The following is a 23,302-nucleotide window of genomic DNA, read 5'->3' on the forward strand; positions in this document are numbered from 1 at the left end:
TAGTCAGAGCCAGCTTGGCTTATTTCAGGGGGAGTGGAGTGTATGTGTGTGGGGTGGGGGAAATCGTGTGTGAGTGGAGTCAAACCATTGGCTGAGCCCTTCGGAAGCACAGCCTCATAATTTCTAAGCCAGCGTGCGTGAGCATGAGCACCATCCAGAATTTGTTACTGTATTGGTATTCCCTTTCGGAGTGTTAGTCTGTTTTGGTATTCCCTTTCGGAGTGTTAGTCTGTTTTGGTATTCCCTTTCGGAGTGTTAGTCTGTTTTGGTATTCTCTTTCGGAGTGTTAGTCTGTTTTGGCATTCTCTTTTGGACTATTAGGCTACATTGTGCAGAGAGTGGATGATTGTATTTATAAAGCTACTTAGTTATTTGTTGATTTATGTCATTTGGGGGATTCGTGGCTGCGTTACAGCTGAGGGTCATCTTTGGGAGACGGAAGGTAAGTTTGTCTACTAATTTCTCTGCCTCAACTTGTTAATCTTCAGCTTATTTACAACAACATGTGTAGATACTTTTGGAAAAGTAGATTTATTGAGTTTTCACATGTGCATTCATTAACAGTGTCATAGGGCAAGTTATTCAAGTGCAGATACTTTTTGGAGCACCAGTGCTGCTGTCTGAATGAGATGGTGTAATGTCTGAAACTGTATCGCGGGAACACCTGCCATGCACTCCAGTTGTTTTGAGATCAGGTGTATTGAGGGTGATGTTAAGCATCATGAACCTATATGTTCTGAAACAACATCCTCAAAGGCTGTCTAAAAGAATGCTGCATTCAGAATTTAGCTTAGAAACTAAACAGACTCGTAATCATCCTATTTGCAAGAAAGACATTTCACTGTATTTGTGCATGTGAAACTCGAAACGTTTTCTTTGAACAAGGTACAGTTGTCTTGAATGTAAAACAAATCATACATTTACTTTAATATTATAACAGATCAGAAAATGTAATTACAATCATTTTGTTTATGCAACACAGAAAATATAAACTTAAACCGGTATCCAATTGAACCCGTCAGAGAACTGTTTATGCAGTTTATAAACTACTGCTAAGAACTACTAATTCTTATTCTGAAAACCATCTACCTGTTTAAGGAGTCTATTTGGCCGATAGTGAAATGCTTTTAGTGAAAAGTCCCAGGAAAGTGAAACTGTGAAACTTCTAAAAAATGATTCATGTTTGCACAGAAGCTTTGAGAGCTCTCAACCTTGAATACATGGCAAGGTATAACCATATATCTCTGCTGTCTCTTTCCAGATGTAGGATCTTAATTTGATGAGAATTTTCTTGCACAGCAGGAAATGCATACTTGTAGTGTATTCAAGGTTTAAAAAGGCTTCTAAAGTTTGTAATTTCCAAGTCTTCGAATGTCAGAGAAGGTTACTCGTCAGTCAAGTGTGTTGTTTATCCAAACCTTCTTTCTTAAAGAGGCATAGTGGGGAAGTCTGCTGGGAGACTGACCTGTCTGACCATGTGGTGTCTGTCGAGTGGTGCCTCACTTTCCCTGGCTGTTGCTTTCTCTAATTGGGCTTGAGGAGAGCAAAACATTCATGAATGGTTGTTTTTCTCTTTATTCATTTTTTAAAATTCAGGTAGTCTGTCTAGAAAGAAACCTTTCATATACTAAGAAGTATAGGGCAGTATGAATACTCTGTGATGGGTTTGTGGATAGCAAAGTATATGAATGGCGTCATGTCATTATTAAAATGCCGAACAGTTATCCCATACTTCTGTGCATGTGTGATGTCTTGAAAGCACCCTCCACCGTCAAAGCTTATTGGTGCTTTTGGAGGTCCTGAGTGCCTTACCAAGTCATTTAATAGTTGATTTACTGTAGGGAGCCTGCTTACTTTTCTAGTTGCAGCTTATACTACAGAATGCCATTGTGACTTAATAGAGAATCATTGGCAGCATGATATTGTTATTTCCACTGCCTTTCCATTCCGAAACACAAGTGAAGCCTCATCTCTTAAATGCAAATGACCCTCAACATTATCCGATCACATTCAAATGACTTTTCAGGGGAGACATTGACAGCAGGCTAAGTAGAGGCAAAGTGCCCCGGGCTAAAGTACACCAGACTTAGTGTAAATGGGTTTGGCATACTGTAGAACCAGCCCATGTATTCAATATATGACATTTATTTCATTGGATAGAGACATGTCATGTATTTATTCAATATTTGACATTTGTTGCTCTATTCAATACTGTACGGCGCCTTCAGAAAGTATTCTCACCCCTTGACTTTCTACATTGTGTTGTATTACAGCCTGAATTTAAAATGGACCACGTTGGCATTTTGTATCACTGGCTCACACACAATACCCCATAATGTCAAAGTGGAATTATGTTTTTAGACGTTTTTACAAATGAATTAAAAATGAAAAGCTGAAATGTCTTGAGTCAATAAGTATTCAAGCCCTTTGTCATGGCAAGCCTAAATAAGTTCAGGAGTAAAAATGTGCTTAACAAGTCACATAATAAGTTGCATGGACTCTCACTCTGTGTGCAATAATAGGGTTGAATATGATTTTTTAATGACTACCTCATCTCTGTACCCCACACATACAATTATCTGTAATTGTATGTGTGTAATTGTATAATTGCAATACCCTAGACCCACTCCAATTTGCTTACCACCCCAATAGGTCACCATCACACTGCACACTGCACACTGCCCTACCCCAGACAAGAGGAATAACTATGTAAGAATGCTGTTCATTGACTACAGCTCAGCATTTAACACCATAGTACCCTCCCAACTCGTCATTAAGCTCAAGACCCTGGTTCTCGACCCCGCCCTGTGCAACTGGGTCCTGGACTTTCTGACGGGACGCCCCCAGGTGGTGAAGGTAGGAAACAACATGTCCACCCCGCTGATCCTCAACACTGGGGCCACACAAGGGTGCGTTCTCAGCCCTCTCCTGTACTCCCTGTTCACCCATGACTCCGTGGCCATGCACGCTTCCAACTCAATCATCAAGTTTGCAGACGACTCTACAGTGGTAGGCTTGATTACCAACAACGACGAGGCGGCCTACAGGGAGGAGGTGAGGGCCCTCGGAGTATGGTGTCAGGAAAATAACCTCTCACTCAACGTCAACAAAACAAGATGGTCATGGACTACAGGAAACAGCAGAGGGTGAGATCCCTGTTCATACAAGTAAATAGGATTCAACTGAATACAGTATGGTTTGAATATGAGGTCCTATAGGGTGGATATTGAGATGAGGTTAGGTACAGTGGTCGGGGAGAATGACTACACTACACTAGCTTATAAACAATGGAGGTACTAGTTACAGATGTAGGATCTTTAATTGAGACAACTTTCTACAGCAGGAAAATAATCCTGCAGCAACTGGAAATGTGAATTACTATGTGGATTTTTTGTAGGGAACAACCTGTATCCTCCCCTTCATCTACACTGATTGAAATCAATAAGGGATCATAGCATTCCCCTGTATTCATCTGGTCAGTCTATGTCATGGAAAGAGCAGGTGTTCTTAATGTTTTGTCCACTCGGTGTGTTTACACTGTGTTGTGTGTGATGTGCCTCTACAAGGCAACAGTGGTTGAATTATGAAGTGATATTTCTCGCTTGCCCAGAGTGTGATGTGTGTGACAATTATGCTGAAATCAATGATTCACGACTGTCCACACTGACCTCATGGAAAACGTTACCAATGTGAAATCCTCACGTTCAATCGCTTGCTGCGCTGACGTTACATTGATTTAATTGATTCAAACATTGTTGATTACACACAAGTTCTTACCCAATTAGCATCAAAAGAGGATAAAAGCCATGGCCAAGAGTGTGATAAGGTAAGCTTGGCCATATTCTGATGAGACAGGGATTCAGCAGGATTTGGCTTCGATTTGCTTACCATTTTTTACGGGTGGACTCACATGCCGATTGGCCAGTTCAGAATGTATGTATGCATATGGTGCAGTTTGAACAGACCCCCTCCCCCCACCCCAAAATTGTACTAGAATGAACAGACATTCAGGTCAATTACACCATAACGGGGGGACTGGCGGCCATTTTGAGTGTCCCCATAGCAGTAAAGCAGAAAGTAAGCGATTCTATTTTAATGGCATTTTGTAAGATTTCTTCTGATCTATTGCTCAACCAGTTAACTGCTGAAATTGCTACAGATATTCTAGTTGGAGTAATGAAATTGCATCAGATTGTTAACCAAGCAGTGGAAAATACAGGAATGGACGAAAAACAGTATGGTTAACGTACATGTCACATGTTCTGGGTCTGTGTCCCAAATGGCACAATATTGCCTATAGTGCACTACTTTTGTGAAGTGAATTAAAGTAGTGCACTATGTAGTGTATACAGTGCCTTCAGAAGGAATCATGACCCCTTAACTTTTTCCATATTTTGTTGAGTTACAGCCTTATTTTTTAAAAATTGATTAAACATTTTCCTTAGAAATCTACACACAATACCCCATAATGACAAAGCAAAAACAGTTTTTTTGAATTGTTTTTGCAAAATTAGAAAAAATATAAAACATAAATATCTTATTTACATAAGTACTCAGACCCTTTGCTCTGAGACTCGAAATTGAGCTCAGGTGTATCCTGTTTCCATTGATCATCCTTGAGATGTATCTACAACTTGATTGGAGTGTACCTGTGTTAAATTAAAATGATTGGACATGATTTGGAAAGGCACACACCTGTCTATGTAAGGTCCCACAGTTGACAGTGCATGTCAGAGTAAGAACCAAGCCAACGAAGGAATTGTCCGTAGAGCTCCGAGACATCATTGTGTCGAGGCACAGATCTGCCAAAGCAGCAGCTACTCTTCCTGGGGTCCAGTAAAATTAAGACAGTTTATACAATTTTAAAAACATTAGAATACATTCACAGATTTATCAACACACTGCCTGTGCCATTAAACCCCTACAACTCATCCAGAACGCCGCAGCCCGTCTGGTGTTCAACCTTCCCAAGTTCTCTCACGTCACCCCGCTCCTCCGCTCTCTCCACTGGCTTCCAGTTGAAGCTCGCATCCGCTACAAGACCATGGTGCTTGCCTACGGAGCTGTGAGGGGAACGGCACCTCAGTACCTCCAGGCTCTGATCAGGCCCTACACCCAAACAAGGGCACTGTGTTCATCCACCTCTGGCCTGCTCGCCTCCCTACCACTGAGGAAGTACAGTTCCCGCTCAGCCCAGTCAAAACTGTTCGCTGCTCTGGCCCCCCAATGGTGGAACAAACTCCCTCACGACGCCAGGACAGCGGAGTCAATCACCACCTTCCGGAGACACCTGAAACCCCACCTCTTTAAGGAATACCTAGGATAGGATAAAGTAATCCTTCTCCCCCCCGTTCCATGTAGTCATGGCTCTATATAGTACTGTGTGCCTCCCATAGTTTGTTCTGGACTTGGGGACTGTGAAGAGACCTCTTGTGGCATGTCTTGTGGGGTATACATGGGTGTCTGAGCTGTGTGCCAGTAGTTTAGACAGCTCAGTGCATTCAACATGTTAATACCTCTCATGATCAATACCTCTCATGATGAAGTCAAATTCTCCTCCACTTTGAGCCAGGAGAGACTGACATGTATATTATTCATATTAGCTCTCTGTGTACATCCAAGGGCCTGCTGTGCTGCCTTGTTCTGAGCCATTTGCCGCTGAACAGGCAGTTAAACCCACTGTTCCTAGGCCGTCATTGAAAATAAGAATTTGTTCTTAACTGACTTGCCTAGTTAAATAAAGGTAAAAGAAAAGAAAGAATCTCAACTTGCCGAAATTCCACATAATTTATTACAAGATTTTGTTGAGGTTTAGCTGTGAGTGTTTTGTTCCAAATACAATGCTTTTAGTTTTGGAAATATTTAAGTTATTCCTTGCCACCCACTCTGAAACTTTGTTAAGTGTTGCAGTCATTTCAGTCGCTGTAGTAGCTGACGTGTATAGTGTTGAGTCATCCGCATACACACTCTGGCTTTACTCAAAGTCAGTTGCATGTCGTTAGTACAAATTGAAAAAAGCAAGGGCCTAAACAGCTACCCTGGGGAATTCCTGATTCTAACTGGATTATATTTGAGAGGCTTCCATTAAAGAACACCCTCTGTGTTCTCTTATACAAGTACCTCTTTATCCATATTATAGCAGGGGGTGTAAAGCCATAACACATACATTTTTCCACCAGCAGCCTATGATCAATAATGTCAAAAGCTGCACTGATTTCTAACAAGACAGGCCCCACAATCATTTTATCATCAGTTTCTCTCAGCCAATCATCAGTCATTTCAAATCAAATCAAATCAAATCGAAATCAAATGTTATTTGTCACATACACATGGTTAGCAGATGTTAGTGCGAGTGTAGCGAAATGCTTGTGCTTCTAGTTCTGACAATGCAGTAATAACCAACAAGTAATCTAGCTAACAATTCCAAAACTACTACCTTATAGACACAAGTGTAAGGGGATAAAGAATATGTACATAAAGATATATGAATGAGTGATGGTACAGAGCGGCATAGGCAAGATACAGTAGATGGTATTGAGTGCAGTATATACATATGAGATGAGTATGTAAACAAAGTGGCATAGTTAAAGTGGCTAGTGATACATGTATTACATAAAGATGCAGTAGATGATATAGAGTACAGTATATACGTATACATATGAGATGAATAATGTAGGGTATGTAAACATTATATTAGGTAGCATTGTTTAAAGTGGCTAGTGATATATTTTACATCATTTCCCATCAATTCCCATTATTAAAGTGGCTGGAGTTGAGTCAGTGTGTTGGCAGCAGCCACTCAATGTTAGTGGTGGCTGTTTAACAGTCTGATGGCCTTGAGATAGAAGCTGTTTTTCAGTCTCTCGGTCCCAGCTTTGATGCACCTGTACTGACCTCGCCTTCTGGATGATAGCGGGGTGAACAGGCAGTGGCTCAGGTGGTTGCTGTCCTTGATGATCTTTATGGCCTTCCTGTGACATCGGGTGGTGTAGGTGTCCTGGAGGGCAGGTAGTTTGCCCCGGTGATGCGTTGTGCAGACCTCACTACCCTCTGGAGAGCCTTACGGTTGTGGGCGGAGCAGTTGCCGTACCAGGCGGTGATACAGCCCGACAGGATGCTCTCGATTGTGCATCTGTAGAAGTTTGTGAGTGCTTTTGGTGACAAGCCGAATTTCTTCAGCCTCCTGAGGTTGAAGAGGCGCTGCTGCGCCTTCTTCACGATGCTGTCTGTGTGGGTGGACCAATTCAGTTTGTCTGTGATGTGTACGCCGAGGAACTTAAAACTTACTACCCTCTCCACTACTGTTCCATCGATGTGGATAGGGGGGTGTTCCCTCTGCTGTTTTCTGAAGTCCACAATCATCTCCTTAGTTTTGTTGACGTTGAGTGTGAGGTTATTTTCCTGACACCACACTCCGAGGGCCCTCACCTCCTCCCTGTAGGCCGTCTCGTCGTTGTTGGTAATCAAGCCTACCACTGTTGTGTCGTCCGCAAACTTGATGATTGAGTTGGAGGCGTGCGTGGCCACGCAGTCGTGGGTGAACAGAGGGAGTACAGGAGAGGGCTCAGAACGCACCCTTGTGGGGCCCCAGTGTTGAGGATCAGCGGGGTGGAGATGTTGTTGCCTACCCTCACCACCTGGCGGCCCGGCCCAGGTGTAAGTGCTGTGCTGGTTGAGTGTCCTTCCCTATAAGCATGCTGAAATTATGTTGTCAATTTGTTTACTGCGAAATAGCATTGTATCTGGTCAAACACTTTTTTTCCAGAAGTTTACTAAGGGTTGGTAACAGGCTGATTGGTCAGCTATTTGAGCCAGTAAAGGGGGCTTTACTATTCTTGGGTAGCGGAATGACTTTAGCTTCCCTCCAGGCCTGAGGGCACACACTCTTTAGTAGGCTTAAATTGAATTTAAATATATATATATTTCACCTTTATTTAACCAGGTAGGCAAGTTGAGAATAAATTCTCACTTACAATTGCGACCTGGCCAAGATAAAGCAAAGCAGTTCGACACATACAACAACACAGAGTTACACATGGAGTAAAACAAACATACAGCCAATAATACAGTAGAAAAATAAGTCAATATACAATGTGATCAAATGAGGTGAGATAAGGGAGGTAAAGGCAAAACAAAAAGAGGCCATGGTGGCAAAGTAAATACAATATAGCAAGTAAAACACTGGAATGGTAGATTTGCAGTGGAAGAATGTGCAAGGTAGAGATATAAATAATGGGGTGCAAAGGAGCAAAATAAATAAATAAATACAGTACGGGGAGAGGTAGTTGTTTGGGCTAAATTATAGATGGGATATGTACAGGTGCAGTAATCTGTGAGCTGCTCTGACAGCTGGTGCTTAAAGCTAGTGAGGGACAAAAGTGTTTCCAGTTTCAGAGATTTTTGTAGTTCGTTCCAGTCATTGGCAGCAGAGAACTGGAAGGAGAGACGGTCAAAGGAAGAATTGGTTTTGGGGGTGACCAGAGAGATATACCTGCTGGAGCGCGTGCTACAGGTGGGTGCTGCTATGGTGACCAGCAAGCTGAGATAAGGGGGGACTTTACCTATCAGGGTCTTGTAGATGACCTGGAGCCAGTGGGTGGCAAATAGGAGTGGCAATATTGTCTGCTATTATCCTCAGTAATTTTCCATCCAGATTGTCAGACCCCGGTGGATTGTCATTGTTGACAGACAATTGAAGGATTAGAGGTCCCAAAGAACACAGTTGCCTCCATAATTTTGAAATGGAAAAAGTTTGGAACCACCAAGACTCTTCCTAGAGCTGGCCAAACCGAGCAATCGGGGGAGAAGGACCTTGGTCAGGGAGGTGACCAAGAACCCGATTGAGCTCTAAAGTTCCTCTGTGGAGATGGGAGAATCTTCCAGAAGGACAACCATCTCTCCAGCACCCCACCAATCAGGCCTTCATAGAAGAGTGGCCAGATGGAAGTCACTCCTCAGTAAAAGGCACATGACAGCCTGCTTGGAGTTTGCCAAAAGGCACGTAAAGACTCTCAGACTGAGAAACATGATTCTCTGGTCTGATGAAACCAAGATTGTACTCTTTGGCCTGAATGCCAAGCGTCACTTCTGGAGGAAACCTTGCACCATCCCTATGATGAAGCATGGTGGCAGCATCATGCTGTGGGGATGTTTTTCAGCAGGAGGGACTGGGAGACTAGTCAGGATCGAGGCACAGACGAACGGAGCAAAGTACAGAGAGAGAGAGATCCTTGATGAAAACCTGCTCCAGATCGATCAAGACCTCAGACTGGGGCAAAGGTTCACCTTCCAACAGGACAATGACCCTGAGCACACAGCCAAGACAATGCATGAGTGACTTCGGGCCAAGTCGCTGAATGTCCTTGAGTGGCCCAGCCAGAGCCCAGACTTGAACCCGATTGAACATCTTTGGAGAGACCTGAAAATAGCTGTGCAAAACAACGCTCCCCATCCAACCTGATGGAGCTTGAGAGGATCTGCAGAGAAGAATGGGAGAAACTCCCCAAATACAGGTATGCCAAGACTTGAGGCTGTAATCGCTGCCAAACGTGCTTCAACAAAGTACTGAGTAAAGGGTCTATATACTTACGGTATGTAACTGTGATATTTTTAAATTTTTTAAATGAACAAACATTTCTAAAAACCTGTTTTTGCTTTGTCATTATGGGGTATTGTGTGTAGATTGATGAGGGGGGGAAACGATTTAATACATTTTGAATAAGGCTGTAAAGTAACAAAATTTGGAAAAAGTCAAGTCGTCTGAATACAAGGCACTGTAGGTTGTCATTTGGGCCGTGACCTGGATGATGTGGGAAACATATTGACACATAGAGCTGCTCTTTCCCAGGGTGCAGTGGGCTCTTTCCCAGGCTGCTGTGGTCTCTAACATCAAGGTGGATGGACACTTTCCATGGTTCCTCTCCCTCCCACTGGGCACACCACGTTATTTCAATGTGGAGAATTGGGTTATATCTGGTAGCTACGATGATCAATGAGATTACAACCTATTTTCACCCACTCAAAAACACAGACAAAAGTTTGTTCAATTCCCAATGTGTTATCACTATCCTTTCAACCATCTAAAAGCAAAACCAAATTCCAATAGAAAATCAATGTCTGATTTTTTGTTTAGTTGTCACCTATATGCATTATCACTGCGCTTTCAACCATTTAAAAGCACACCAAAGTTCAAATGGGAATATAATGTCAGATGTTTATTTTATTTCTATGACAGTTTAGTGTGTTATTGCTGTGCTTGATCTAATAGCATAACTAGATGACCTGGACTGTAGATAGTTGAGATTACATTAAAGTACATGGTGCAAGTGATCAATGCCGTTAGAGATTCTGTGCAGATTATTTTAGCAATTGTGAAGATTTTCACAGACCTGCGACCCTGAACATGAACACTTTCTATGATTACATAACACATGTATTGTTACAGTAACCTCAAAATGTGGCCATGGTTGTGTTACTCATTTTAAGGTTGAATAAATACTGTTACATTAGTTTGTAAGATAGGAAATAGCCTAATATTAAGGCTGTCTTACAAAAGTAATATTGAATTGTGTTTGGTTGACAACTCAACCAAATATCCACATTTAAAGGAGATGTGTCTACTGCTTGGATAGTTCCATCTGAGGCACTGGCTTAATCCTATTCTTGAACTTGTATTTTTGGTTTAGTTGGAGACGTGAATTCAACATATAATTTGTTAAAGACCCAGTGCAGTCAAAAATATGATTTTCCTGTTACGTTGGTTGATGGAAGGATCGGACCAACGTGCAGCGTGGTAGGCGTACATTTTAATTTAATAAAAAAAACATAGAAAAAACAACCAATACAAAAATAAAGAGTAACAAAACAAAACGTCCAGCTTTGTAGGGCTCAAAAGCAACAACACAAAATAAAGATCCCACAAACAACAGATGGGAAAAGGCTGCCTAAATATGATCCCCAATCATAGACAACGAAAGACAGCTGCCTCTGATTGGGAACCATACCAGGCCAACATAGAAATATACAAACTAGAGTACCCACCTTAGTCACACCCTGACCTAACCAAAATATAGAATAAAACGTCTCTCTAAGGTCAGGGCGTGACAGTACCCCAAAGGTGCGGACTCCGGCCGTAAAACCTGACTCAATGGGGAGGGTCCGGTTGGGCATCTAGCCTCGGTGGCGGCTCCGGTTCGGGACGTAGACCCGCTCCGCTCGCGGATCCCTCCACTTCCGTGGAATCAGACCGTGGATTGTCGCCGGATGCTCCGGACCGTAGATCGTCGCCGGGGACTCCGGACCATAGATTGTCGCAGAAGGCTCTGGACTGGGAACCCCCGCTGGATGCTCTGGACTGGGAACCCCCGCTGGAGGCTCCGGACTGGGAACCGTCGCTGGAGGCTCCGGACTGGGAACCGTCGCTGGAGGCTCTGGACTGCCGACCGTCGCTGGAGGCTCCGGGCCATGGATCGTCACTGGAGGCTCCGGGCCATGGATCATCACTGGAGGCTCCGGGCCATGGATCATCACAGGAGGCTTCAGGCCATGGATCATCACTGGAGGCTCTGGGCCATGGATCATCACTGGAGGCTTCGGGTCATGGATCATCACTGGAGGCTTCGTGCATGGATCATCACAGGAGGCTCCGGGCCATGGATCATCACTGGGGCCATGGATCATCACTGGAGGCTCCGGGCCATGGATCATCACTGGAGGCTCTGGGCCATGGATCATCACTGGAGGCTCCGGGCCATGGATCATCACTGGAGGCTCCGGGCCATGGATCATCACAGGAGGCTTCAGGCCATGGATCATCACTGGAGGCTCTGGGCCATGGATCATCACTGGAGGCTTCGGGTCATGGATCATCACTGGAGGCTTCGTGCATGGATCATCACAGGAGGCTCCGGGCCATGGATCATCACTGGAGGCTCCGGGCCATGGATCATCACTGGAGGCTCCGGGCCATGGATCATCACTGGAGGCTCTGGGCCATGGATCATCACTGGAGGCTCCGGGCCATGGATCATCACAGGAGGCTCCGGGCCATGGATCATCACTGGAGGCTCCGGGCCATGGATCATCACTGGAGGCTCCGGGCCATGGATCATCACTGGAGGCTCTGGGCCATGGATCATCACTGGAGGCTCCGGGCCATGGATCATCACTGGAGACTTCGGGCCATGGATCATCACTGGAGGCTTTGTGCGTGGAGCAGGCACAGGATGTACCAGGCTGGAGACACACACGAGGCCGGGTGCATGGAGCTGGCACAGGATATACTGGAGCGTGAAGGCACACTGGAGGTCTGGAGCATAGAGCTGGCACAACGTGTCCTGGACAAAGGACCACCTTCGCATGGTAAGTGCGGGGAGCTGGCACAGGACGCACTGGGCTGTGAAGGTGCACCAGAGATACAGTGAGTAGAGCCGGCGCAGGATAGACCAGGCGCGCTGAGCCGGCACCACCCGTCCTGGACAGATGCCCACTTTCGCACGGCAAGTGCGGGGAGCTGGGACAGCATGCACCGGGCTGTGGATGCGTACTGGAGACACAGTGCACATGGATAGCGCCGTCTGTGCCACTGAGTCTGGCTTTAATTCTAGTTTGTTTACAAATTAATAATTGACATCTTGCGTTCACGTCACCATTTTAAGAAGAAATATAAGTTAACGATTAAGACTAAATCAAATCAAACTTTAAATGCACTTTAAACACAGTTTGATTTGATTTAGTCCTATTCTTGAACTTTTATTTTTGGTTGAGATGGTGATGTGAATCCAACATATTTATTATTAACTTGTAGATTCCATTTGAAATCAACCAAAGATTAAAACTCTGGGCTTATATGTGTATAATCTGTTAGTTGTTTCCTGGGCTGAATTTAAACAAAAGCTGTTGATGACTTCCCAAATGTTGTATTGGCCATAGCATCATTGACGATATACACTGAGCATTCAAAACATTAAGAACACCTGCCCTTTTTTTATTTTTTATTTTTTTTTACATTGAATGACTTTGATAGCAGCAGTGAATCTATTAAGTGGAGATTTCTCAACGGTCATTCTCACGATCGCACATATAACGTTGAAGATCTGACATTGTTTCAGAGGTACAACTTCAGCCTATTTTACACAAGGTTTGCGTATGTTGAAAATTGGTTACATGCAATGACGATTTTAGGATCGTGGGGCAAACACACCATTTTTTTGTTGTTGACGCATGCCAGTAAAGCCGCTACACAACAGAACACAACACTAAACAATACATTAATTGGACTATAACGGTGACAAACAGGGCCCACAAACTGTTAGGGCCTACATAAAGCTGTCCCAACAGCAGAGTCCCAACAGCAGTGCCAACCAACAGTCCCTACACCTTATCACTGTTACACCTGGCTATCAGCAGAGCCTTGTCTTGCAGCGAAACAGTTCATTCAGCTTAATTTACTGCCTTTTAAAAAACATAGCTAATACGGCTGACTTGCTTGAACAAATGTGGTTTCTACTGACAATTGAGATGTACAAACTATGGCATAAGGGGACGATGAGCTGATAAGAGGAAATCTGTCATTTCGATTAAGACATTAATGAGCATGCAAGGAAGGACGTAGTCAATATAACTATTTGTTCAGCACTTTTGAAATGTACAGCGACAGAATTCAGTGCATGGGCCATTCTTACAGTACTCTCTCTGTACACCAAGTCAGAACTGTAGGATAAATAAAGTGGGCATATAAGCAGACAATGAATGCTCTTACAATTTTCAATTATGTCATTTCTCTAAATCAGGCTATAGGCTACATGTGCACCACCAAGTCAGAACAGTAGGCTAAATTATGAGAGGAAAAGGGATCAAATTATTAGGCTGAAGCACATGGGCTACTGACAGCTTACAACACATCATACACTTAGTATTACTTTATTAGCTACAGTATACATATCTCCCTGGCATATTACATCATTTATGCAGCAGCATACAGGACATTTTTGGACACACCTTGTTGTGCTGTGCTCACTTGAACAGGAAGGATGCGTGGGAAAAATGTTTCATCAAACTTTCTCATCAAAGTCTGGCATTCTTTGGATTTATGATGCTTTCAAGACAACTGGGAACTCTGAAAAAACAAGGTTGAATCATGACAGAAGTGATCTTCAGGTCGGAGCTCTAGAAAGAGGTCCGAGTTCCCGACTTAGAATTCCAATTTGGATGACCGTTTTCCGTCGGAGCTTGTCGTTTTTTCAGAGTTCCCAGTTGTCTTGATTTCACAGAAGTCTGAGATTTCCCAGTTTCCAGTTGTTTTGATAGTGGCAGAAGTCATGCTGGATTGACAGCATGGCGGATGTTGAATGTTTATCCTTTTAAGCTTGGAAAAGAGACCCCTAAACCCAGACTTGGACCACACATCCACTCCACTGAATGGCAGTCTAGAAATGGCTTTGCAATGTTAGCCACTCATTCCGTTCAAACCACTCATTGTTGAATTTGTGATTTCCAACTTGTTGTGTAATGTTTATGTCCAATGGCCAATGAGCACCGATACATTTTATCTAGAATATCTCTTCATAATTTCTATTCATATGGATTGAAAAGGATTTGCCAGTAGATTGTCAACTTGATTCATGTTGATGACTGCTAACTAAGATTGTGAAAGTATGATGTTGATATGATCAGTACAATCAAAGCTACTGTACATACAGTATAATGTGATTTGACGTAATTTTACCTGTGACCTTGAGCCTTCTTGGATGGGCACTTCTAATATAACTCAAGCCAAGGGGCTTGACGTAGTGTCCCCATGAGGGACAGAACACTGAGCCAATCACAGTGCAACTACTGAACTTTACCAACCCCTACGCTCCGTATTTTCTGCTGGGTGCCCCACCTCCTCAGAAAGCACTGAGCACATCTGCATTTTGGAGCTCAAGAAACCAAAAAGAGACCATGTTTCTGTGCTGCTTTATTAACTAAATCATTTATTTATTTTTTACATTGTTTGCAAACTGATATGAGACATGTATTCATACCAAAATCAATGCCAAAATAACAGGCACACACAACAAAAATGTGAGAGGTGTCGCCACTACCATGGTGAAATAATCTTGTGGGTGAAATTTTACCCTCAATGCAATAGTTGATCATGTTTCTCAAATCCAATGTATTTTCCAAATAGATTATAAGTCACAAAACTTTGACAGTTTGCATTGAAACGTTGATTTATGTTGAAAACGTTGATTTAACCATTTTGTGCCCTGGGGCTGTGTCTCAACAGGATCAAGGGCCTCAGTGTTATTTTTTTATCCTTTATTTAACTAGGCAAGTCAGTTAAGAACAAATTCTTATTTACAATGACAGGCTACCCCAGCCAATTGTGTGCTGTCCTACAGAACTCCCAATCACAGCCAGAAGTGATACAGCCTGGATTTGAACCAGGGATGCAGTGCCTTAGACCACTGCCCCACTCTGGAGCCCTATGGATGTTCCTGGAAATGTGTTTCTACTTATGAGACAAGTACACCTAATTTAGGTTGTTCTACACTGCCATTTAGTGCACTACCTGTGGCCAGGGCTCTGGTCAAAAGTAGTGCACTATAAATGGAATAGGGTGCCATTTCGGATGTAGTCAAAAAGTGAAGTAGAAGTGATTCAACCATGGTTCTTCAGAAGGCAGGACAGGACAAACAATGACCGGTAAAAGACACATTGAAGTTTTGCATTCAGATATTTACTTTGCCTGCCATACCTAGCATTTTTGTGGTTGCCAATTCATTCCTAATTGCCAGTCATGTTTTGTGCCTGCAACTGCCATGTTCATCGCTATAAATCGTAATGAGACAGTTTACAGGGCAATGTTGGCATTTGCTATTCCTGTCAGTGCCTGTCATGTGCTATAGTGCCTAAAGCCTCACTCTGTCTCCTGATGTCAAATGCTCCACACCCCCATCTCTCTCTCTCTCTCTCTCTTTCTCTCTCTTTCTCTCTCTCTCTCTCTCTCTCTCTCTCTCTCTCTCTCTCTCTCTCTCTCAAACACGTACACACCATGTAGCTCTACAATTTCACTGGAAATCTAACAGGGTGTCTGAAGGAATGCCAAGGCAGATCTGTCAAATCTTTCCAAGACTCTCTGTCACTGTTTGATAGTTGACGGAGCTGTTGTGTACCAGAGGGGGAGGAGGGAGGCAGAGAAGGAAAGATAGGGAAAGTGACAAGAGGGAAGCTTAGAGGTCCTTTCTGTAGGCTACCTACAGCTCTGACGGGATATGTTGATTATGTTGTCACAAAGGGGTGAGAGGTCAATCCAAATGGAGAGAATATCTGCTCCAGGGACAAACACTAGGAATGTAACACAGGGAGGACAACATTCACTGCTCTCTTTCAGGAAAACATGAGCAGTTAAATTAGAGATATTGGTGATATACAGTGCCTTCGGAAAGTATTCAGACCCCTTGACTTTTTCCAATTTTTGTTACATTGCAGCGTTATTGAAAAATTAATATAAATAGTTTTTTTACATTCATCAATCTAGACACAATACCCCATAATGACAAACCAAAAACAGGTTTTTAAACATTTTTGCTAATTTATAAAAAATAAAAAAACGGAAATATTACATTTACATAAGTATTCAGACACTATACTCAGTACTTTGTGGAAGCACGTTTGGCAGCGATTACAGCCTCAAGTCTTCTTTGGTATGACACTACAAGCTTGGCACATCTGTATTTAGGGAGATTCTCCCATTCTTCTCTGCAGATCTTCTCAAGCTCTGTCAGGGTGGATCGGGAGAGTTGCTACAAGGTCTCTCCAGAGATGTTCGATCAGGTTTAAGTCCGTGCTCTGGCTGGGCCACTTAAGGACATTCAGAGACTTGTCCCGAAGCCACTTCTGCGTTGTCTTGGCTGTGTGCTTGTCCTGTTGTCCTGTTGTAAGGTGAACCTTTGCCCCAGTCTGAGGTCCTAAGAGCTCTGGAGCAGGTTTTCACCTAGGATCTCTCTGTACTTTGCTGAGTTCATCTTTGCCTCGATCATGACTAGTCTCCCAGTCCCTGCCGCTGAAAAACCCGGTGCCAGGTTTCCTTCAGACGTGATGCTTGGCATTCAGGCCAAATAGTTAAATCTTGGTTTCATCAGACCAGAGAATCTTGTTTCTCATGGTCTGAGAGTTTTCAGGTGCCTTTTGGCAAACTCCAAGCGGGCTGTCATGTGCCTTTTACTGAGGAGTGCCTTTCATCTGGCCACTCTACCATAAAAGCCTGATTGGTGGAATGCTGCAGAGATGGTTGTCCTTCTGGAAGGTTCTCCCATCTCGGGTTCTTGGTCACCTCCCTGACGAAGGCCCTTCTCCCCCAATTGCTTAGTTTGGCTGGGCGGCCAGCTCTAGGAAGGGTCTTAGTGGTTCCAAACTTCTTCCATTTAAGAATGATGGAGTCCACTGTGTTCTTGGGGACCTTCAATGCTGCAGACATTTTTTGCTACTCTTCCCCAGATCTGTTCATCTACACAATCCTGTCTCTGCGCTCTACAGACAATTCCTTCAACCTCAGGGCTTGGTTTTTGTTCTGACATGCACTGTCAACTGTGGGACCTTATATATACAGGTGTGTGCCTTTCCAAATCATGTCCAATCCATTTGAATTTACTACAGGTATTCAAGTTGTAGAAACATCTCAAGGATAATTTTGACTCTCATAGTAAAGGGTCTGAATACTTATGTAAATAAGGTATTTCTGTTTTTAATATTTAACATTTTTCTTTGTCATTATGTGATATTGTGATGTCATTATCGAGTATTGTGATGTCATTATAGGTTATTGTCTGCAAATTGCTGACAATTAAAAAAAATGTAATTAATCAATTTTAAAGTAAGGCTGTAACGTAACAAAATGTGGAAAAAGTCAAGGGGTCTCAATACTTTCATAAGGCACTGTAAGATGGAGAAAACCTGGAAATGGCAGTAACATCTAACATCTTCTAACCTTAGAATACAGTGCGTTCAGGCTTAAGTCAATCAACACTAAACCACAATTCTCGAGTTGCTCCTAGTCATTTCCACATGTTACAAGTTATCCTGCCAAAGACATGGGCTAAGCTATTTGTACACGTGTTTGGGAAGCTGCAATTACGACCCAAAATAACCAACTAGCTTGAGAGTGTTTTTTTTCTGAACTGAAAGCAGAGGGGCCAGTGGTCCTTGGGGAACGTGTGTATTTCTGAATAACCAAAGTAGGTGGACACAAGCCATCTTTCCATTTCTTCACTCTCTGCAGACTATGGAAGCGATTTGTTTGCGGCCACAAAAACATCACTTGTTTCCCTTGGTGATTCCTGTGTGTAATGATACACTTGTGAGGGTGGTTGTTAAGCACTGTAATAAGCCTGTCTTCACCCGTATTTTCTGTATTTTTCTTGTCCTGGAAAGACAAATGACTTCCTAACTATATTATCAGTTCCTAAATTAGTTCCAAAGTCCACTGTACTAAATGTGAACGCTTTTGTGCAGCTCGTTGCGGTTCGCGCAAGTGCACTCTCATTCATTACAACATAAACAGGGATTCCAACTAACAGAACCATGTGTCTTTGATACTGTAGGTTTGTAACACAGAGAAAGAATCCCAGGTCCTTGTGAATGAGACGTCGTAAGACGTATCGTGACACCCAACATTTGTCCATGTGACGCACACGTATGAGTTGGCCTACCCATTCCAACCAAAGATCCATTTCACAATTATGGGATTACTTTGGGAAGTGGACGAGTGATAAGGACTACAATGTAAATATGAACAGAAATTGGCACAGAAGGTGCTGAGGGACCATAGGAAGCAGAACTACTGGATAATACAAATCACTCACAGGTACGCTAAGCGTCGACAGGCCAGAGGGAACGAGAACACCAAAATGTTAGATAAACAATGTATATCTATTCCACACAAACAAACAGTTAAGGATGTTTTTCAATCTACTGTCTAAATTGTCAAAATAAAATATTCTTCTACTTTTGCCAAACCCCTACAGAGCAAAATGCCATGACTGATGCATTTCTTTAGCCAATATTCTTAAAGAAAAATTAATAAAGTCCTCTTCCCCCTTACAGTAACAGAAGACTTCTTCCCCTATTACAGTAACAGAAGTCTTCTTCCCCCCTTACAGTAACAGAAGTCTTCTTCCCCCCTTACAGTAACAGAAGTGTTCTTCCCCCCTTACAGTAACAGAAGTGTTCTTCCCCCCTTACAGTAACAGAAGTCTTCTTCCCCCCTTACAGTAACAGAAGTGTTCTTCCCCCCTTACAGTAACAGAAGTCTTCTTCCCCCCTTACAGTAACAGAAGTCTTCTTCCCCTATTACAGTAACAGAAGTCTTCTTCCCCTATTACAGTAACAGAAGTCTTCTTCCCCCTTACAGTAACATAAGTCTTCTTCCCCTATTACAGTAACAGAAGTCTTCTTCCCCCATTACAGTAACAGAAGTCTTCTTCCCCTATTACAGTAACAGAAGTCTTCTTCCCCTATTACAGTAACAGAAGTCTTCTTCCCCCCTTACAGTAACAGAAGTCTTCTTCCCCCCTTAAAGTAACAGAAGTCTTCTTCCCCCCTTACAGTAACAGAAGTCTTCTTCCCCCCTTACAGTAACATAAGTCTTCTTCCCCCTTACAGTAACAGAAGTCTTCTTCCCCCCTTACAGTAACAGAAGTCTTCTTCCCCCATTACAGTAACAGAAGTCTTCTTCCCCCCTTACAGTAACATAAGTCTTCTTCCCCCTTACAGTAACAGAAGTCTTCTTCCCCCTTACAGTAACAGAAGTCTTCTTCCCCATTACAGTAACATAAGTATTCTTCCCCCTTACAGTAACAGAAGTCTTCTTCCCCATTACAGTAACAGAAGTCTTCTTCCCTATTACAGTAACAGAGGCTCCCCCATTACAGTAACAGAGGCTCTTCTTCCCCCATTACAGTAACAGAGGCTCTTCTTCCCCCATTACAGTGACAGTGGCAGAGGCTCTTCTTCCCCCATTACAGTAACAGAGGCCTTTCTTCCCCCATTAACGTAACGGAGGCCCTTCTTCCCCCATTACAGTAACAGAGGCTCTTCTTCCCCCATTACAGTGACAGAGGCTCTTCTACCCCCATTGCAGTAACAGAGGCTCCTCTTCCCCCATTACAGTGCTGGAGCACCACCCCCACCCCACCCCATTTACAGTAATGGATGCCCTTCTACCCCCATTACAGTAACAGAGGCTAACAGAGGCTTCTTCCCCCATTACAGTAACAGAGGCTCTTCTTCCCCCATTACAGTAACAGAAGGCTATTCAGTTCCCCCCCATTACAGTAACAGAGGCTCTTCTTCCCCCACCCCCATTACAGTGACAGAGGCTCTTCTTCCCCCATTACAGTAACAGAGGCTCTTCTTCCCCCATTACAGTAACAGAGGCTCTTCTTCCCCATTACAGTAACAGAGGCTCTTCTTCCCCCATTACAGTACCAGAGGCTCTTCTTCCCCCCATTACAGTAACAGAGGCTCTTCTTCCCCCCATTACAGTAACAGAGGCTCTTCTTCCCCCATTACAGTACCAGAGGCTCTTCTTCCCCCATTACAGTAACAGAGGCTCTTCTTCCCCCATTACAGTAACAGAAGTCTTCTTCCCCCATTACAGTACCAGAGGCTCTTCTTCCCCATTACAGTAACAGAGGCTCTTCTTCCCCCATTACAGTACCAGAGGCTCTTCTTACAGTAACCCATTACAGTACCAGACCAGAGCTCTTCTTCCCCATTACAGTAACAGAGGCTCTTCTTCCCCCATTACAGTACCAGAGGCTCTTCTTCCCCCATTACAGTAACAGAGGCTCTTCTTCCCCCATTACAGTAACAGAAGTCTTCTTCCCCCATTACAGTAACAGAAGTCTTCTTCCCCCTTACAGTAACAGAAGTCTTCTTCCCCCTTACAGTAACAGAAGTCTTCTTCCCCCTTACAGTAACAGAAGTCTTCTTCCCCCCTTACAGTAACAGAAGTCTTCTTCCCCCTTACAGTAACAGAAGTCTTCTTCCCCCTTACAGTAACAGAAGTCTTCTTCCCCCATTACAGTAACAGAAGTCTTCTTCCCTATTACAGTAACAGAGCCCCCCCATTACAGTAACAGAGGCTCTTCTTCCCCCATTACAGTAACAGAGGCTCTTCTTCCCCCATTACAGTGACAGTGGCAGAGGCTCTTCTTCCCCCATTACAGTAACAGAGGCCTTTCTTCCCCCATTAACGTAACGGAGGCCCTTCTTCCCCATTACAGTAACAGAGGCTCTTCTTCCCCCATTACAGTGACAGAGGCTCTTCTACCCCCATTGCAGTAACAGAGGCTCCTCTTCCCCCATTACAGTGCTGGAGCACCACCCCCCACCCCACCCCATTTACAGTAATGGATGCCCTTCTACCCCCATTACAGTAACAGAGGCTCTTCTTCCCCCATTACAGTAACAGAGGCTCTTCTTCCCCCCATTACAGTAACAGAGGCTATTCTTCCCCCATTACAGTAACGGAAGCTCTTCTTACCCCCATTACAGTGACAGAGGCTCTTCTTACCCCATTACAGTAACAGAGGCTCTTCTTCCCCCCATTACAGTAACAGAGGCTCTTCTTCCCCCATTACAGTAACAGAGACTCTTCTTCCCCCATTACAGTAACAGAGGCTCTTCTTCCCCCATTACAGTACCAGAGGCTCTTCTTCCCCCATTACAGTACCAGAGGCTCTTCTTCCCCCATTACAGTAACAGAGGCTCTTCTTCCCCCCATTACAGTAACAGAGGCTCTTCTTCCCCCATTACAGTACCAGAGGCTCTTCTTCTCCCATTACAGTAACAGAGGCTCTTCTTCCCCCCATTACAGTACCAGAGGCTCTTCTTACCCCCATTACAGTACCAGAGGCTCTTCTTCCCCCATTACAGTAACAGAGGCTCTTCTTCCCCCCATTACAGTACCAGAGGCTCTTCTTCCCCCATTACAGTAACGGAGGCTCTTCTTCCCCCATTACAGTAACAGAGGCTCTTCTTCCCCCCATTACAGTAACAGAGGCTCTTCTTCCCCCATTACAGTAACAGAGGCTCTTCTTCCCCCATTACAGTAACGGAGGCTCTTTTGATGTTGATCAGACATGACAAAGGATAGCAGGCACGTTGCGCGCTCTCAGCTGTTCTGGCTCTGCCCATGCCTTGTGCAAACACACTACTGCAGTGTGTGTGTGTGTGTGTGTGTGTGCAAAAACTGTAGGAAACTGCCATTGCTTGCCTAGGTCACTCTCTCCACTCAGAGAAAGTACAAAGGCTGCATCACTATGTTCCAGGAGGACTTTGTCACAGAGAAGCACATAGTGTTTCCAAACACAAGCAGTTAAGAGAAAGAAACATGAGAAAGAATGAGATGGGAGGGAAGGACAAACGGAGAGGGAGAAAGAGAGAAGAGATAGATGGGAATTGGAGTCTACAGTTTCATTAAAGACATAATACTATGATGATAATGCCCTTTTAGTGTATGAGCTGTTTGAAAAAGACCGCCTGTAATTCCAGCCTGTTTAGGCGGGATGGAGTTTTGTCCTGTCTGGTGACATTACCAGGCAGTAAATTAGATAATAGACCAATAATAAAGAGAGTTTCATACCTCTCTGCCAATAGCAGCTAGTTTTCAGTTTTCCCCTCCCCACTAAGATCACTCTCAGACAGTCCTAGCAAAATGAATGCTTGAGAAATTGCTCTTGCTTAGAAGCATTTAAAAAAAAATATATATATATATTTTAACTTGAATTGAAAACAATCACAGTATGGTACAGTATGGTACTTAATTGTTATGATGAAATGATTTGATATTGACATAAAAATGACTGCATTGTGCCCTTTAAAGAAAATACTGTGGCTACAAAAAATACTAATTTGTTACTTGTGCAACCTTCAGCGTATGCCACAACTATGACATAACATCACATTGAATTTGAATGTAGCACAATTTCCATCACGGGAAAAAGCATTCCCCGTATAATGTTCCATGATCAATAGCCACAGATAGTGGAACATATGAATGGACATTGTTGACTTAGGCAAATTACACATTTTCCCCTGGTGCACTGGCACCAGTTTAGCCGTGACAACTGTGACACTGGCCAGTCCCTGAGTGACACATGCATTTGAGTCATTTAGGAGAAGCTCTTATCCAGAGCGACTTACAGTAGAGAGTGCAGACATTTGTGTACTTTTTCATACTTTTTGGCATCATTCTAATGTAGCTTGTCACTTGAGTTCTGCTGTGACAGTGTCCAGTGTTCGTTCGACAATA

The 23,302-nt window shown here is 43.6% G+C and overlaps 1 protein-coding gene across 2 annotated transcripts in view; it reads left to right on the top strand.

Annotated features, from left to right (window-relative positions):
• Positions 1 to 229: 229 nt before the first annotated feature.
• LOC115124197 (3',5'-cyclic-AMP phosphodiesterase 4D-like) overlaps positions 230 to 23,302 on the top strand; it is a 457,268-nt gene continuing 434,195 nt past the window's right edge. Inside the window, exon 1 of one of the 2 annotated variants that reach the window (XM_065017241.1) lies at positions 230 to 442. In XM_065017241.1, the coding sequence (XP_064873313.1) occupies positions 343 to 442 (100 nt within the window). In that variant the 5' untranslated portion in view covers positions 230 to 342. The remainder of the gene's footprint in view (positions 443 to 23,302) is intronic. The other variant, XM_065017242.1, reaches the window with a different exon arrangement.

Source organism: Oncorhynchus nerka, linkage group LG4, assembly GCF_034236695.1.
Source record: "Oncorhynchus nerka isolate Pitt River linkage group LG4, Oner_Uvic_2.0, whole genome shotgun sequence".
NCBI lineage: Eukaryota > Metazoa > Chordata > Actinopteri > Salmoniformes > Salmonidae > Oncorhynchus > Oncorhynchus nerka.